General features: G+C 35.0%; 1 protein-coding gene across 5 annotated transcripts in view; it reads left to right on the top strand.

Annotated features, from left to right (window-relative positions):
- The first annotated feature begins 252 nt into the window (after positions 1–252).
- Positions 253–19,744, top strand: part of LOC140763990 (uncharacterized) — a 48,826-nt gene continuing 29,334 nt past the window's right edge. Inside the window, exons 1-9 of one of the 5 annotated variants that reach the window (XM_073102426.1) lie at positions 253–393; positions 3,517–3,670; positions 3,794–3,915; positions 4,040–4,265; positions 4,372–4,623; positions 4,777–4,892; positions 6,538–6,633; positions 6,711–6,798; positions 7,142–7,371. In XM_073102426.1, coding sequence (XP_072958527.1) covers positions 3,614–3,670; positions 3,794–3,915; positions 4,040–4,265; positions 4,372–4,623; positions 4,777–4,892; positions 6,538–6,633; positions 6,711–6,798; positions 7,142–7,371 — 1,187 coding nt within the window. In that variant the 5' untranslated portion in view covers positions 253–393; positions 3,517–3,613. The other 4 variants (XM_073102403.1, XM_073102410.1, XM_073102395.1 and 1 more) reach the window with 4 other exon arrangements.

A 19,744-nucleotide genomic window follows, 5' to 3' on the forward strand; every position in this document is an offset into this window, starting at 1 on the left:
TATTAAACACCTTAAATTGTTTATTCAAATTCTCTATAATTTTAAGTCTAATTATCATTTGAGGTGTGATTTAATCAAATACGAAGAAAAAAAGTAATGGTTATAATTTGGATCTAATCACAGGGGTTAAACTTACACAAATGAAGCTCTTCAAGTGTAAAATAAATTTAAGCTTAATCGGGTCGGTGGTAAAATGTAATTTCTTCAAATTAAAAATATAATTTCCTGGCAAAAAGGAGCAAAGGTGGGTGCGTCTGTTTTGGGGAATATGCCGTTTCTTCCCTCCCCCAACATTTCAGATGCCAACGCAACCCCTTCTGATCCCAAACTCCGCTCTCTTTCGTCTCTGCCCCCAAACTCCGCTCTCTTTCGTCTCTGCCCCCTTGTAGTCCGGTATCTCTTTCTTCGCCTTTCTGTTTAAAGGTTTCATTTTGTCAATCTCTCTCTTGGTCTCTTGGATTAATTTCTTTGTGGGTCTTGTTTCTTGGGTTTTCTTTACTTGGTGGATCAATGTTGTGAAAAAGGTGAGCGGTTGGGGTTATTAATTGATAGTAATGTTTGATTGAAGAACGTTAAAAGCAAAATGATGGTAGAGAGTAATGCCTGTTGTCATTCTAGTGAAAATGGAAGTGCACTTGGAGTTATTTTTGGCTTGCTATGCTTGTGGAAAATTACAACGTTTTTATGTTCCTGGCAATGGCTAATTAATGTTGTGGCATTTGAGTGTACTTGCATTCTGTTGGGCATACACTGAATTTTAGTTGCTCATATATCTGAGCACTTTTTTTGTGTGGAAACTCTCAATCCTTAGTTTTGTAACTTTTGTCCAGTTTGAATGTACTTGACTGTTCGTTAAGACATCTACATAAGTTTTTTTTTTAAAATTTATTTTATAAATGTCAAGCATGTGACAATCTTAAAAGGAAGCTTCTAGGACCACTGAAGAGTTTTTTGGATAACATCCTTATCCTATTAAGACACTCATTCCGATTATTATATCTTTATCATCATTGATTAAGTTAGTCAAATCATTAATCCTAATCTCATCATTTACCTTGAATTAACATACCTTGATCGCTTTGAACAAAGTTTTCTATTTGTTAGCCACTTTACAATATTAACCCACTAATTTAGGGTATAAGAAGTGAGATTACAACTTAGAAAAAGGAGGTATTCAACTATGTGTCATGAACAATGTGGAGCTAATGAATGAAATGCTACTAGAGACCAAGCAGAGATTTGTTCAGTAGTACAGGCACTACACCAGCCCCATTAAAAGGTTTCATTATAGAAACTAACAAACCTTTAAGTTCAGAAAAAGTGCGGATACATCTCGCTTTTCTCTTTTGCTCATTCCCAAGTTGATTCATGCAGCAGTACTGGTCAATAAACCTCATCCTTGTTAAAAGTTTCATAACTAAAACTAACAAACCTTTAAGTTCAGAGAAGGTGTGGATCGATCTTGCTTGTCTCTTCTTTTAATTCCCAAGTTGATCTCTTTGCTACATGACGAAACTATTACTGGAGGTATTACTTTATTCAATGCTTTTTATATGACATGTCCTCCCTTTGCTGCATTCTTGTTTACTGAAAACATGTGAAGGGTTTGGAGTTTATTTGCTTAGGATGGATGCAAGAATTAGATCAGTACATAATCTGAAAGGAGAGGAGGTGAATTCCACAAATCTTCCACACTGTGATGCTACAAATTAGAGAAGAGACCAAGAAAATAGAGAATAATGGTGGAAAAGTAAGGTTTTGAGCAATTTCTTTTGTCTAATAGAATATTAGAATGCTATATAATTAGATAGCCCTAGAAGTCACCCAATTTGGGTAGACAGAAAAGGAACATCATGTAAATCATAAAAGTTGAATATCCATGAGATATATCTGAACTCATATGTCAACTATGTTTCTTTCCATGACATCTAATTCTTCATGGTTTAGAGTTATAGCTTCGTCAAACTTTTCCTTAAATAGTAAACACTAAATCCAAATTTGACTAAGTGACTCGAAGATTTAAATGATCTCAAATAACCTCAAATATGTAAGTGTCTAAACTGAGAGAATTCAACAAATGAACAATTTAAATAAAGAGAAGCTAGTAAAATAGAAATTCTCTAAATAAACATATGAAACTGTTAAAATTTATGGTCATAAGCAATGTGTCTCGGTTTCAAGAGATTGACTTGATCATTGGAAGCATGGAAACTTTCACTAAATAGGGTCCTTCACTCATAATTGAAATAAAAACACTAATAAAGAAGTAGATTAAGAGTAACAAATAGTCAATTTTATAGGTTCTGGTGCAGAAAATTGATAGGTTTTAAAAAATTCCAGCAAATGCTATTGTAATAAAAGGTTAATGTGAGAACATATATGTCAACGCAAGGGATCAATCTACCAGCAATAATTGATCTAAGAATAAGAAGTTAAATATGAGGTCTTGAAAGATGTTACCAATCGTTATACTCATCTCTTGATCTGAAACAATGGAAAGAAGAAATCTGATCCAGGATTGTAAGCCTGTGCTGAAACTGGAGTTAAAGATGAAATTTGAAATCTAATCTGAAGGATCAGATCTGGAAGCCGACAATGTTTGGATCAAGATATCTGAGATTGGGCTTTCAATGAAGTTGCGATGTCCTGGAGATATCGAAGGACACATAAGGAATGAAAGAAGATAGTAGATCTACAGAAAAAGACCCTACATTTCCTGAAACCCTTGGAGAAGCTTAAGCCGTCTTTATTTCATCAAAACTCTTTAAACACAATGTCTTTAACTATTATAGTGCCAACATAAAACCCTAAGTAAACCATGACCCAACTAGGCCAAACCAAATTAAAAAGCAGACCCAACAGCTAATGGCCTTGAAATTAACCTGAAAATACCAGAAAACAGAAAAAGACATAAAGCAAGTATTTAGAGAGTTGATATCAGGTTGACAGTCCTGGAAATCTACCATTTCTGTTACAGCTCTCCCATCCATTTAATTTATTGCATAGCAACCATCATATTGTTGGAAAATGCCCTAGATGATGATGGTAGCTCGACCTCTGTCATCAACAACTCCAATGTTAGATTGGAGAAAGAGGAGTCCAAGGCTTTGTTTTTATCTTTGAAATGTAGAAGGTAGTGAATTGAAGTGGTGCAGCTAAATTATGAGAGGCAAATCCTCACCACGATTTTTTTTCTCCTTCCTACTTTGGTTTTCTTTGGTAGAATAAGCCTAAATTATGAAACCTTTATCATTAGTTTGCACAATGAAGTGGTGGAGAGAAGAGGTGTCACCCGTGTTGAGGTTGGAGGTCTGTGTTACTATTATAGAGGCGCTGAACCTTGTCTTCCTAGTTAACTTGTTTAATATTCTGTTATCATTTAAGCTATGACATTAAGAGTTCCTTTCACGAACTTATTCTAGCTCCATCTTGTCTGTTTTAAAGATATATGTGTTCCTTTCCCAATCAAAGACTCCGTGAACTAACATCATCACATATTTGACTATATCTATGCAGATTATATGCATATTGAAGTTTCCTGTCTGGCGAAGATAGAGCTTACTTCGTACCTTTATTGAGTTTAATAGTATTATGAACTGCTAGAGATTTCTGGATGGGTTCTGACAAACAGACTGCTAGTCCATTGTTGGACACCCTTAAAATAGAGAGGGTTAGGACGATCTTGACACATACATACCCTTATCCTCATGAACATTCAAGGCATATTATGACTGCTGTAATAGTTGGATGTCTTTTCTTCATCTCATCCGACAATATGCATACCCTTATACAGAAGCTGGACAACAACATAAAGTGGTGGTCCATGTACCTTTGCTTGATTGGTTTCTTTTATTTCTTCTCATCACCATTTTTGGGGAAGACAATTAAACCAAGTTATTCAAACTTTAACCGTTGGTGAGTAATTTTTCTGAACCTACCTTAATGTTGTTTCCATACTGATATTTTGGAAGCAACTGATATTTAATCATTCGAAGGAAATAAAGCATTGTTATGTAAAATAAATATTAAATATATGCAGGTACGTCGCTTGGATATTTGTGGCATCTTTATATCATCTTCCCAGTTTTCAGTCAATGGGGGTTGACATGAGGATGAATCTTTCTTTATTTCTAACAATATATGTTTCATCTGTCCTTTTTCTTATTGCTTTTCATATTGTATTTCTTGGCCTTTGGTACATTGGGCTAGTAGCTCGTGTGGCGGGAAAGATACCAGAAATATTGGCTATCATTCAGAATTGCACTGTAAGTTTGTTACATATGTTTGAGGCTTTTCGGGTACTAGGGGAATAGAACTACATTTATTTGTCAAAATTCTCCATGACTGGTTGCTTTCTTTCATCTTATGCAGGTGATAAGTATAGCATGTTGTGTATTCTATAGTCACTGTGGTAATCGTGCTCTACAGAGAGAAAAATCTTTTGACCGGAGGAATTCCATTACTTACTTGTTTTCACTTTGGGAAAATGAAGATGGCAACACTTGGATATCAAGATTTCTTCATATGTATCAGTTGAAAGATCAGATATGTTCATCTTGGTTTGCCCCGGTTGGATCTGCTAATGATTATCCGCTTTTGTCTAAATGGGTCATCTATGGGGAGGTATGATGTTACCTTTGATTTGATTTGATTTCTTCCTTTCTTTCTTGTGATTCTTTATTTCTCTTATTCTTCTTTGCATTTGAAGCCCTATAATTTTTTTACCGATATACCCATATAATTTTCTTTTATTGCTCTGATCATGCAACTCTCCAGTTAGTCTGCAGTGGATCCTGTGCTGGTCCTTCAGATGAAATTTCTCCCCTATATTCATTATGGGCAACTTTCATTGGCCTTTACATGGCTAACTACGTTGTGGAGCGGTCATCAGGGTATGCATAATTCTCTGCATATGCTTTGCTATATTATCTTTAGCATGTCAAGTTCCTTGAAAAGATGTGAACTCAATAAGCACTGTTGTCACAAGTTTGAGTCATCAAAATAACAACAGGGAAAAGTACATCCTGCTCTCTATAGTCTTTGCTTTGCCAGAGCTTGTCCACTAGATCATCTTTTTCTGACAATTTGGAAATTTCAATGTAGGGAATTTTCAACATAGCTGTTAGAACTAAAACAGACGTTAACCTAGTTAGATGCCGGGGTCACTGGTTCAGTAGTTCAACCACTGAGTCAACCAGTCGGAGCATTAATCTATGTAAAAATAAAAAAAACATATATAATATGTAATTTCTTAAGGGAAAATTGCATTTAATATCTTGCTTTTTCATCTATTTGCGGTGTACGGGTGTATTTTCAATATTTGCAAATTGAGCCTTCTTTTACCAAATATGCATAGAAAACAACTTGGGTTAGCTTAATACTACCATTTGGGTAGATGGAAATATTTCTTTCACTGGAAACAATTGTTTTCTATAATGCCATAAATGCCTCTATCTATTTTTTAGAACACAATGGTTTTCATCTTCTCCAACATCTAATCTTAAAGCAAGATGGAACAACTTGGATTCGACAATTTTTCAATCTAGTTTCTTAGCTTGGATAATATTTCTTGGGTAAGATATTTTGGTAAGAGTAGTTTTGGATTGGGTAGGGTATTTCTGAGTAGTGTATTGAAAGGTGATTACGGATTACAGACAGTCACCCTATGCCTTGTGCCTAGGCTGAAGGCAGGTGCCAAAATAGATGACAACATGGTCTAGTATTTTTAATATAAATTTTTTAAAAATACTTATATATGATATAATATATATTGTATGTAAATTTTATTAGACTAATTCACATTAATTAGATCAAATTATACTATTAGATTCACTCTATTTGACACTGAACCATTTTCTAACACTACTTCACAATATATGATGTCTTCAGCTACTGAACCCTTTTCTAACTAATCATAAACACTTGAGTGCATTACTTGACAGATTTGCTTATATCACTTATTAATACTAAGGCTTAATGTGAATGTAAAGGATGTAACTAAAGAGAAGGAACTAGTTGCTCATGCTAACAAATTTATCTTAACCTTTTCAAAACCATCAACATGTCTAGCAATGATCTAATAGTAATGTAATCAATCCTATGTTAACATGTTCATGGATTTGTAAGTTTTAGCTATTTAGTTTTTATATTCATAGATGTGTTATTTTAACTTACAGAGGGCTGGTGTTCTTAAGGAGATCTAATCCTTCAAGACCAAAATGCTTATAGGATAAGGAGAACTCTTAATGAATATAGTAAGGGCACTTAGGTCTTTGAGAGAGTATGAAGAAACCAACTGGTTCTCTAACAATCCGCTTGGCTACATTAACTGCCAGGTTGTACATTGTTTGTCAGTTCAATGACTTCTTGGGTTCATTGATGAAACCAAACTGGCCTAGTAGTTGGTCTGGTAGTTCACCTGTCCAATTATCCTGTCCAGTCTGGTTGTTTTTTCATGCTTGCTGAGTGTTGCATGCAGCTCAGTCTGATCTTTCCTTGTCTCAATATACTTTTAGTAATGCATTCTGAACCTTACAGATGGGCTCTAACTCACCCTTCATCATTATCGGAGCATGAAAAATTGCAAAAACAGATGAAACCTGATTTCTTGGATATGGTTCCTTGGTATTCTGGGTAGGTATTCTAGTAACTATTGAAGTTTGATCAGATTAGAAAATATGCTTACATCTTCATTCATTTGCATGATACAGGACATCAGCTGATTTATTTAAGACAGTATTTGATCTCTTGGTATCTGTAACACTTTTCCTTGGCCGATTTGATATGCGCATGATGCAGGTTAGCTGCTAGAATATATCACCTCAAGCCTGTATATGCTTCTATTAGTTCCATTGAAGTTATTTTTCCTTACCCTGAACTTTATGTTTCCCACTTTGCTTAGTAGAATAACTTGATTCCTATAACTTATTGTACCTACCGTAATAACCAGATGATTATTGACATTATCAAAAAATAAAGATCAGCAAATCCCATTTTCATATATATTTTTCAGTAAATGTTTGAAAATACTTTGCTTCTAGTGATTTTCAATATCTCGTGAGCCGTGACTATACTCATTACTCATACTTTGAGACTGTATTTTCTCTTGTCCCTCTTCTAATCTTCTACATTCTCCTGTAAGGCCGCAATGAACAAGGTTCCAGATGAAGCTAAAAATCACGATCTTTTGTATGATCATTTTGATGAAAGAGAAGATATGTGGTTTGACTTCATTGCTGATACTGGTGATGGTGGAAATTCATCCTATGCAGTGGCTCGACTTTTGGCCCAACCTTTCATTCAGCTAAAAGTTCATGGCTCCATGTGTAAGCTTCCTCGTGGAGATTTGCTTCTTATCGGAGGGGATCTTGCGTAAGCTAGCCTTCCTTTTGATCTGTGGTGCACTAGAATGCTGATTTTCTGAACTGAGAATGATATTGAACCCATCATAAGGAATGGATTTTTCTGTCTTTCTTGCTTCCTCTTTTTGTTTGTTTTCTCAGTAATTACCATATATAATGTACATTAGAAGCTTCTACAACATGTTCTGTTGTGTTCTGATGCAGGAAAAAAAGTAAAATTATCATTTGTAGCCTTCTCATTGTTATCTTTACTATTTTGAGACGTATAATAATTCTTAAGTGCATTTGTGGAGGGCTCCGAATTATTTACTAAGTCTGACAAAGGGATGATATACAAACTAAGTATCTAGCACAATATGTTTATGCTATAAAGCCGTCTATATTGCACATTCTTTTCCTTTTATTATTTTGAATTCACATTCAATTCAAGTGTTTGCTTTTGGACATGCTACAAGCCTACAAGAATTCTTTCCAAGCATCACATAATTCAACTTTTCTAAATTATGTCCTTCATGCATTTTACAAATCCTATAGTTATCTATAGGATTATCCATTGAATTTGGGAATGCTGGGAATGCTCTGAGTAGTAGAAATTAGAAAGTAATCAGTTCAATGATTGTTGTACTAGTCGGCATGCCCTGTGCTGACCGCAAGGTTCCAAAAATCGGTATCGGGATCGGGATCGGCCGTCCGAAAAAACGATACGTATCGGCCGTATCGGCCGCCTGTATCGGATCGGACTATTTTAATTAAATAAAATTCTAAATATTATTAAAAATATTAGAGAAATTTTTAAAAATTTAGAAAAAATTATAAGAAAATAAGAAATAATAATTGCTCACATATAAAGCCTAAAAAGTAAAAAATTCATTTTCTCCCACATTCTTTTTTTTTTATCTTTTTCTCTCTCTTTCTCAACTTTTTTTTTAATCTTTCCCTCTCCCTCACTTTCTCTTCCTTTTTTCCTCTCTCTCATACCCTTTTTTTTAATCTTTCTTTCTCCCTCACTCTCTCTTCCATTTTCTCTCTCTTGCTTTTTCCCTCTCTCACTCTCTCTTCCTTTTTTCCTCTCTCATACCCTTTTTTTTAATCTTTCCTTCTCCCTCACTCTCTCTTTCATTTTCTCTCTCTCTCTTGCTTTTTCCCTCTCTCTTGCTTTTTCCCTCTCTCTTGCTTTTTCCCCTCTCTCTCTCTCTCTCTCTCTCTCCTTTTCTCTCCCTCACTCTCCCTTCCTCTCTCTCCCTCTCTCTCTCTAGCTGCTGCTGACAGCAATAGTTGTTAGCAGCAGCTGACAGCTGTCTTCTGCAGCCACCTGCAGCAGGCCGAAACCGGTTTAGCCGATCCCGATCCGTTTCGGCCGATCCCACTCGGGATCGGCCGAAACTCGAATCCTTATGCCAATGGAGTATTGGCACCCAACACGAATTGTGCTACTGGCACAACCTTATGCCAAGGTGTGTCGACCCTTGCTGATCGGCACGGTGTGTGCTAGACCGGCACAGTTTTGTGCCAACCCATATTGGTCTACACGTATTCTTTTTTTTTTTTTAAAATTTATTTACACTTCACATACTAATTTGGGTTGTATTATTTGTAAGGGTCTTTCTTCACAGATTTAGTATTTGGTGTTAAATCTATGAAAAATACTCTTTAAAAATGTAGAAATCAAAGAAAAAAAATTTGATTGCTCCACAAGTCTTCCTATATTTTTAAAAATAAAAATTAATGTCAAATTGCGTCAAAATTAGTATTGGAATATATTAGATTAATTTCATATGAATTGATTTGAGCCCAAATTTTGTAATATTTTGCTGCAGTTTTAGCATGATTAGATTTCTCTCAAAGTAAAAAAAAAAAAATCTGAAACTAATATGTTAAATTCATACAAATTGAGTCAAAATTAAATAGGAACATGTTAGATTAACTATGTTCAACTAGGTGCTCCAAAGCACGGACACGCAAAATGAGTGTCGTGGCAGTGTCCGCATCAAGGACACATACATCTGGCTGATAAGCCATCGACATGTATTGGATATGCCGACGAGTATCTAATAATTAAAGGAAAATTGGACATGCTGTGGACACATCGTAGGTAACAGATTTTGGTTTAGGGTTTGTTTCCTTCCCCTAACCCAATAGCCTGTAAAACTATAATCCAATCTCTAAAACCCACAAATTCACCCTAAAACCAGAAAATTCCCAAGTTGTAGCCTACCTCCGATCTCCTCCCTCGACGACTCTTCCGTCGACAAGTTCCTCCTCTCTCGATGACAACGCTCTCGCTACCGACAATGAAGCTCCTCTTCTCCTGACATTGACACTCTGCACTCTTGCAAAGGGCTCTCTCTAGCTGAGTTGAGGAGTGGGTAGATGGGGTGGGTAGGTGGATTTTTATTTTGATTAATGGTGTAGGTGGGGTTTTTTTTCTTTATATGTCACTATAACATTGAATAGTGATACCAATTTAAAGTTTAGTTTTATTTAGTGATTTAAACACACTGAGTTAGTGATTTATTTAAATTTTATTTTAGTATTATTTAAATAGTATTTATAGTAACTATGAGAGTGTGAGTTAATTTATTGATTGTTTAATTCTATGTTAGTTTTATTTAAACAGTAATTCCATGATTTAGTTGGGTCACATTAATTTTTATTTTATTTTTATCTAAATAGTAAATACAGTTTGCCACAACTCGAAATTGGAATCATAACCGACCATGTACTTCAATACGCTTAAAATACACGAAACCTTACTAATACCTCTTAAGTATACAATGACAAGAAGAAATAAAAAGAATTTGCTTTATTTAATTTAAAATTAAATGTAATGAAAATAAACAATGTCATGATTGATGTGTTTCTAAATGAATTGAATTAACAAATAGTTTAAAACATAAGATGAAAGGAATGGAAAGGTAAATAGGTAGGTCCTAAGTGAAGGTAGGGTCCTGATGCATCTCGCTGAGTCGCTACGCTGACCATTACTTAAAATATTAGAAGAGCAAAAATCCATGAGCCAACAATCTAAAATTTATGTGAAAAAAAAATCTAAATTCAGTGATATAAAATGACAATTTCTACTAAGCACGCTTTTAATATAATGACAATATTAATAATAGAAAATCATAACTGATAACGTGCTCAGTTTCAACATATTAAAATTATTCTAAAAAATAATAATGTCATTTGTCTCAAATGAGTTTATACCCTATGGATCCACATCAACTAGAAGCTACATCAAGATAACACTCGAGTATACCTTGTGGATCCACATCAATTAGAAGCTATATCGAGATAACGCTTGAGTCTTTTCCTCGTAACTGATCTGGTAAGAATCATTAAGAGGTGTTACTATGTGACAAATACATCATGTCTTTTTCACTAACTGTTGAGAGAGATTAGAGTCACCTCAGTAAGCCTTTCGATCTATCTTAGGACTATTTTGTAGCCTCGATAAAGTTGCCTAAGAAAGTTATCATAGTGAGTAGAACTAAGGCTTTTTTCTGGACTTTCAGTTAGATTTGAGTCACTATGGGAAATTGCAAGTGATTTATACTAGGACTATTATCTAAGTCATACCAATACTAGTTATATTATTTACTACTAAAATTTGTAATTTACACAAATTATAGCGATGCATTGAATTATAATAATTAAATTGCATAGAAAATGTAATAAATAAATTTGCACAGATAAATAAATTTGCACACAAAGAAATATATGGTCTGATAAAAGGTACAAAGTATAATATGAATAAATATGTGAGTAAACTTATTCACCTGAGTCTAAGTAAGACAACTGAAATTTTTAATCTTTAGTCAACGTGCTAAAAATCACTATCTTTAATAATAAATAATAATAAAAATTTAAATTAAATAAAGTAAATTCTTTTTATTTATTCTTGTTGTCATTGTATACTTAGGAAGTACTAGTAAAGTTTTGTGTATCTCAAGCGTATTAAGGTACATGGCCGGTTATGATTTCGATTTCGGGTTGTGACAATGTTAATACACGTGCAACCCTTTACTCTCATTTTTTTTTCAGTTCTAACACAGTTAGTGGGTGACATTTATTTTGTTAATTATTTTATTTTAATATTATAGTGAATGCAATGATAGGAGAAACAATGAACAACCGAAGTTTGGAATTTAGTAGAGCTAGTGGAAGTGCGAATAATGATAATGTAGATGATAGTGCTCCATTGTATGATTATGTAACTAAATTACAAAACTTAAGATAAGGCGGAGGCAATTTAAATTTTTAATGCAATTGTTGTTAGCAAGTTTATAAGGGAATATAATATTGGGTAAAAACACATTTGATGAGACTAATTGGACATGGAACTAAGGTTTGCCTAAAAGTGAATGACCAACGTATGATGAAAATGAAAAAAATTGTGGAGGCTGAATTGAGAATAAAAATTGCAATGCCCAAGCTAGTTCCTTTGCCGAAAGGTATCCAAGTTTCATCATCTAGTAGTTTTACATATCCAAGATTTGGTTATGACAAAAACATTAAGAAAGGGAGAGCCAAAGAAGAGTAATAACAGCTATGGAAAAGGCATTTAACTTTAATGTGTGTAACCAATTGCACTATGGATTGCAATGATGTTTTACTCAATAGGGTTGCCTTTTCATTTAGCAAGGAACCATTTTTATGTTAGCGCCTATTCATTTGTAGCAAATAATGTACCTTTAAGGTATTTGCCTCCTGGATACAATATACTGAGAACTACGCTCCTTCAACAAGAAAGATTGTATATTCAGGGATGGTTAGAACATATCAAGAGCATATGGAGGGTGAAAGGGCTTACTATTGTATGTGATGAATGAAGTGATGCATAGAGAAAACCTTTCATAAACTTTCAGCTGTAACTGAGAGTAACCTTATGTTCTTGAAGGCTTTTAATTGTGAAGGAGAGTATAAGGAATTTTTTTTTTAGTTTCTACGTTGATTAGTGAAGTCATTGAAGAAGTGGGGTCTCAAAATGTAATTCAGGTAATAATTGACAATGCTCCTCCTATTTGCAAGGCAGCAAGGATGATACTTTAGGATCAATTTCCAAATATTTTTTAGACCCTATGTATAGTTCATACTCCTAACCCTATTTTAAAAAGTATGTGTAGCGAATAATATTAAGGTGAATAAAATTGTTTTTGACGAGTGGAACTGGATTTCAGTAGTGGAAGATGTGATATGCATCAAAATTTTTATCATGCAACATTCAATGAGGTTGACCATTTTTAATGAATTTGAAGATGCTTGCCATTGTAAACACTCGCTTTGCCTCAGTATTTATAATGCTGAAAGAGATTCAGGATAATCAAACAAGGCTTTCAATCAATGGTGATCAGTGGTAGATTGAGTTCTTATAGAGATGATGATTTGGGTAAGACAGTTTGTTAAAGGATGAATTCTTCGTGACATTTGGTGGGATAAAATTAACTATATACTTGCTTTCACAGAGCCTCTTTATAACATGTTGAGATTTGCAGATACTGATACACCTTGTTTGTATATGATATATGAAATGTGGGATACAATAATAAAACGTGTTAAGACAATCATTAATAATAAAATGTGTTAAGACAATCATTTATAGGTATGAATAGAAGATGGAAAGCGAGGAGTCTCTTTTTATTCGGTGGTGTATAAGATTTCTAGTCGATAGGTTAGACAAAGGTAATACACCATTCCACTTCTTACCACATTTTTTAAATTCAAGGTGATTATCATCCTTCTTTTATATGACTATCTATTTTTTTACTAATTTGATAATCATATTCTGTAAATCATTTTAATAGGTATTATAATTCAAAATGGATTGGAGAGGATTCAAATCGTGTAGCACTGTATAAAAGTTTCCACAACGAAAAGAAACAAGATAATTTCAATGAAAAGAAACAAGATAATTTCACAACGAGCTAAAGATTTAGTATTTGTACATAGTAATCTTCACCTTTTATCAATAAATTCTAAAGAATACTTGGAAGGAGAAACCAAAATGTGGGACACAAGGAGAGATGGATTTGATAATTTTGATGGTGATGGAATATTAGAAGTAGCCAAGATTAGTATTTAAAGATGAATGGAATGAGAACAAGAAGACACCCACCGAAGAATGAAGTTACCTATTGAACTCTTTATTGTATTTTGTGATGGAACTAGAGTTTTTTGTCACTCATTTATTTGTTAGTTACTATAGACTCTTATATATTTTGTGATGTTATAATAGTTTTGTTGCTTTGTGCACCTATTTTTTGTTGTAAATTCTATAGTGTATAGAAAAAATAACGAAAGTTATTAATATATGTGCGGAAGTTATTATATGTGCGAAAGTTGTTAATATTTTATTTTCTTATTCTGCTATTGTTGTTTCTTCTCCCATCTCTTAATTATTATTTTTCTATACAAGTCATCTAATCATTTTTTAATTAATAAAATAAGAGATTAATTAGAATTAGTGCTGAGATAATTATTCTCTCATTAATTTTAATTATTGCACCACTATTTCTGATTAATCTCTTACTTTATTAATTAAAGAGCGATTAGAGAGACTGGCATAGAAAAAAAAGATGGATTAAGAGATTAAAGAAGAAGCAGTTAAAGAAGAAGAAGAAGAAAAAGAAGTAGAAGAAAAGGAGAAAATGAAAAAGAGTATATGTCACTTCTCTCTATTCTTATATTGTCCTATCAGTATTTAATGAGCACTAAATGATAGAAGGCCAAACTTAGAAAAAATAAAGGGAATGGCTCATCTACAAAGAAAACTGAAAATGGGCCTGAGTGACAATAAAAAAATAAATTGTGTTTTTGGCGTAAATTCCCAAAATGATCTAAGGACAAAAGACTTTAATGTAGGTTTTAATATATAAATATATATTCAAATAAAATGCTAAGAATTATCATGCCAAAGACAAAAAATATCTTGTAAATACCCTAAATGATTTATTCAAAGTGTGCCAAAGGTGTGGCAAGAGCGTGCTGATTGGGGATCGCTATGGCACGTGCCTTTGGCACAATCATCTTTACCAATTATTGATCTATGGCATTGCTTGACATCATTAGATTTGGAAGGAGGGATGCATTGAGAGAAAAACATGAGAAAAGAGTTGAGAGTGTGAGAGAGAGACTAGATAAAGTTATTACTTAATTATATGAGTTTCTGATTTGCCTTAGATCCGAACCATTGATACCAGTTTGTTTTGGCTTGATATAGCTGATTCCAACCCGATATGGCCTAGTCTGAACCATTAATACCAGTGTATTGAAAAGTAGAAAAGGCGGCCGCCATGGCAGGGTAGCACACTGGCCACCCCGTTATTCTGCCTGGTGCTCGTGGAAGGCGGTTTGCCACCTTGGCGTGCCGCCTGAGTGCCAAAAGGCACAAGACGGGCCGTGTGGCCCAATAAGGTGGGCTAGTGTTTCGACCCGCCAACCAGCCTTATCGGGTTTTTATAACGGATTAGATATCCACTAAAAATAACTAACCCATTAACCATTATATAAAAAGTTAAAACTCTCTATCTCTCTCGCTATGCCCCTCTCTCTCGCTGCTCTCCTATCTAAATCCCTAAATCCTTAAATCCCCAATCCCATCATCTCCTGCTCTCCCTTCCATGACTGGCGGCAGCGAGCAACGAGGCGGTTGAGGCGGTGGCTGCGGCAACGTCCTCTCCAGCTCTCCTTTCCACAATCGGCAGTAGAGGTATGGGCCATTATCCTCTTTCTCTCTCTCTCACAATCTTACACTCTCTTTCACTCTCTCCCTCTCTCTCTCACAATCTTACACTCTTTCACTTTCTCCCTCTCTCTCTCTCACTCTCTCACAGTCTCACTCTCTGTCTAACTGTCTTTGTTTCTAACATTTCAATTAGAGAAGTAATTATCTGCTAATCTGTTGAATATTTCTATTTTTATTGAATGTTTTTTCTTTGTTTGTATTAGTTAAGATTGTTAATTACTTAATTCAGAAATTTATTCAATAATTATCTGATAATATGTTTTCTTTGTTTCTTATTACTTAATTCCTCTAGTTAATTCAAAAATTAAGATTGTTAATTATTTAATTTTCTTTGTTTCTATTGAATGTATTTTTTGAAGGAAAATGTGTTACAATTGATACAACTAGAGCTAGAGAAAGTTGTATCGGAAGAAATAAATTTGCTTTGAAAAATAAGATTTTTTGCTGGGGGGCGTTCGAACGCCTGGGACTGCGTTCGAACGCACTATGTGAATGCTTGCACGTGTACATAAAAACAGAGAACGAGATTTGTGCGTTCGAACGCCCTTGGGCCCGTTCGAACGTGCCCATTCGAACGCCCTTGGGCCCGTTCGAACGTGCCCATTCGAACACCTGCATGCATTCGCAAAGACAGAGAATAGAATTTGCGCATTTGAACAGCTTTGGGTGTATTCAAACGCGCCGCGGCGAGAATGCTTGGTTTTTAGAGTTTTACTTTTGTTGTTTGGGTCTAAAGGATAGTCTCTAAGTATTGTGAAGTACATCCTAGTTGCGTTATGTTATGAATCCATCTTCTTTCTCCCTATCTCCCTATCTCCCTTTCTCTCTCTTCTTCTTCTTATCCTAACTTCATATCGTCCCCTAGCCTACATTGGTTAGATCCTTCTCGTCTGTCACGGCCCTAATTTTTTTAGGAGCGACCCCTTCTTTCCCTTCGTCCTATTCTCTTTTCTAATCGTAAGTATCCTTATCCCTATATCATCCCTCTTCCATCCCTTCATCAAATCAAGAACTCCCTTAAATCCAAATACTCAATCTAACTCTCTCATTAGTCCCGTTTGTAACATACTGTTAAATGTTAATCACTTAATTTGTTGATTAACAGTGAGTTAACTTTTAGTATTACTCTTTTTCTGACATTTCTGTTGAATTAGTGTTATTTAGTATTTTGGTTTAGTGCACTATCAAAGTTTCTGTATATACTATATTAAGTATATAATGTATATTATATATTTGTATTATGTATGTTTATTTATTTATTTTTTTATATAAAAAATGCTAGATCGCTTTGTCGCCCGCCTTCTGCCTAGGCGCTAGGCGGTGGGGTGGCCGCCCACCACCCGCCGCCGCCTTTCAAAACATTGATTAATACTAGTCCTTTTTGGCCATCTCGATCCGTTTATGTTGATGCAGATTGAGATTGGCTGAAACTTCAATCTATGTTTATAGCAACATTGTGCATTGAAATAGTACCTATCTGTTGAGTAATATCTGTTCATTTATTGCTAATGAGATCATCAAACTTTTTATAGCTGAATATGACTTCAATTATTTTCTCCTAAATCCTAGCCATGTGGAAAAATAAAAATGAATAACTAGACAATGGGTCATCTAGTTATTGAATACGACTTCAATATATTGTTGATAAAACTATATGCAAATTAGGCAAAATTTTAAAAGGCTGTAAATCATAGATTGGCAAACAATAGGTCATCTAGATAAGTGCCTAGGCGATCATTTGAAGTGATTTGTGAAATCAAGAAAATAAACTAACAAATTTCTTTTATGACCCATACTAAGCCATTCAAATCCACACATTTTTATTAATATTTACTAAAACCAACAATAGTCATACTAGTGGCATGTGTCGTCCCGTGCCACCATCAGCGCGTGTCGGTTGGCGGGGCATGCTAGTGGCATACCTGTCAAAACCAGAATAAAAAAAAAAAAAAATAATAATAATAGGAGTTGAGAGAGGAGGGTGCACGTGCTCTGCACGTGTAGCCCCTCCCCTCTCCCTCTCCGGTACGCAGCGGGAAAGAAGGGATTTCATCTAATCCAAATCGGATTAGATGAAATCCTCATCTAATCTATAAATTAAACCCTAATCCTCTCTCTCAAAAAAAAAAAAACCCCAGCCCTCTTCTCTCTCTCCTTCCTCCCTTCTTTCGCTTCTTCCTCACCGTCGGAGTCGTCGCCGTGGAATCGGCCAGCCGGAGCGTCGTCGGAGGAAATTGGAACCACCACACTCCTCCCCGGTGAGCCCTCTCTCATCCCTCTAGTTTAATTTAAAATTAAATAAGTAAATCCGAAATACCTAATTTGCGGAATTCGGCCTCGTCGGCAAATCTGGCCGGCCGGCGGCTTCGAGTCGCAACCGCATCATCACCGGAGGCTTCGTGCTCCGAGCCTGGTGTCGGAGATGTCTTCTACGAGGCCCTTGTGGCTCTGATCGGCGTTGGATTCCGCGTCGGTCGTCGGTGATGAGTCCTCCTCTACCTCGTGAGGACGACAGAGGAAGGGTGAGAGGGAGAGGAGAGGTTGAAGGTGGTCGTGAAGGGATCGCCGGCGAGAGGTCGCCGGCGGTCGCCCTCTCCCTCAGTCATCTTCTCGCGTCGGTCGCGAGGGGGGGAAGAAAAGGGTTGGCTGGGCTCGGGTGAAACTCGAGCCAACCACCTTTTCCTTTTTAAGTCGGGTTCGGTTCGGGTTTGGATTTCGGATCCACAAACCCGGACCGAACCACTTAAGCTGGTGGGCTGAAGGTTAGCCCGAGCCCAATTCGATTAATTCGGCTGGGCCTCGGCCCAATCCGATTTAGTTGATTTCTTTTGGATTGGGCCGGGCCAGCAGCCCAGCCCAATCCAATGGGTATTTTTTAAACCCATTTTATTATTTTTGGTTTTTAAAATTTAAAAATATTGTTATTATTCAAATTAAAAATTTGAATATTATTTATTATTTAAGGTGGTGAATTCTAGTACGTGAGCTAGAGATTTGAGGTTTCGGTTGTCTTGCCTAGACTCAGGTGAGTGGGTTCACTCACATGTTTATTTTATTGTATTTCGTATTTTTGTCAGAACATGTAAATTTTCTCTGTGTAAATCTATTTATTTCATCAGTACGTGTGAAAATTTAATTGTTTTATTTTCTGTGTGCATTTAATTATTATATTCAGTACATCACCATACTTCGTGCAAATATTGAAATTTGTGAAAACAAAAATGAGACTAGTATTGATACGACCTAGAGAACAGTCCCGGTATAAATCGTTTGCGATTTTCCGTGGTGACTCAAGTCTATCTGGAAGTCCAGGGGAAAGTCCTAAATTAGATCACTGCGGTGACTTTCTTAGGTGACTCTGGCGGGGTTAGAGAACAGTCCTAGGAAGTATGAGAAAATTTCCTAGGTGACTCTAACTTCTCTCAATGGTTAGAGGAAAAGACAGAGTGTGTTGATCACAGGGTGATACCCTCTGATGACCCTAACCGGATCAGTTATGAAGAAAAGTCCCGAGCGTCATCTCGAGGTGACTTCTAGTTGATGTGGATCCACAGGGTTTAGACCCATTGAGACATATGACAGTATAAATATCAAAAAGATGTTAATATGTTGAAAACGTGCAAGGTTACAAGTTGTGACATTTCTCTATTGTTATCATTGTTATTATGTAGAGAGTATGCCTATTGCATATTATGATGGATATTGTTGCTTTTAGTATAATTTATTCAGTATTTATATGAATTAAAATTTATTTGGTTAGTGAGTGGATTCCACTCACTGAGCTATAGTTGTTGGCTCACGGGTTCTTTTGTTTTTTTTTTTGTATTTGTTTATTTATTTTAGGTAATAGTCAGCGGGGCGACTGAGCGTGATGTACCCGGATTCCACCTCCACTTAGGATTCACCTATTTACCTTTCCGCTCTTTTAGATTTTGTGCTTTAGATTAGAAGATTTTATTTTATTTTATTTTATTTTAGAGACTCAAAAACATTAACATTGTTTTTATTTTAATTGCATTTAGTAATAAAATTTTAATAAAGCACATTCTCATTTTATTTATTCATCTTGTCATCGTATACGTAGAGAGTATTATTAAGGCTTCGTGCATCTCAAGCATATTGAGATGCATGGTCGGTCATGATTCCTATTTTGGGTCGTGACAATACCCCTATATGCTCACACCCCTATATGCCACTAGTATGCATTTATAATATTTTTAATAACTTTTTTAGGATAGTAAGAGATGCTTTTAGGTTTTGGGTATGTTAATCTTTGATTTTTGGTTTAAATATATATATCAAAACCTACATTATAGTGCTTTATGTTTACATTATTTTTGTAAATGATCAATTTCATCAAAAGTAAAGTAACAGTTAAATATAAATATTATTCAACACACATTATTATTGAATATGTATTAAAACTAATATTAATGATCGAACACTTTATAATAAAATTAAACACATAATAACATTTAACACATAATATTAATTGATAATTATTCAATTATTAAAATTAATATCTAGTTGAATGTAGAATGAGGAGGATAAAAAATTTCATTTGTCGGTACAAAAATAATACGAGAATATTGCATTAAATACTGTCGTATTCTTTAAAACTCATCTACTAATAGTATTG

The sequence above is a fragment of the Typha angustifolia genome, chromosome 1, assembly GCF_048772165.1.
Source record: "Typha angustifolia cultivar Huaian chromosome 1, ASM4877216v1, whole genome shotgun sequence".
Classification (NCBI taxonomy): domain Eukaryota; kingdom Viridiplantae; phylum Streptophyta; class Magnoliopsida; order Poales; family Typhaceae; genus Typha; species Typha angustifolia.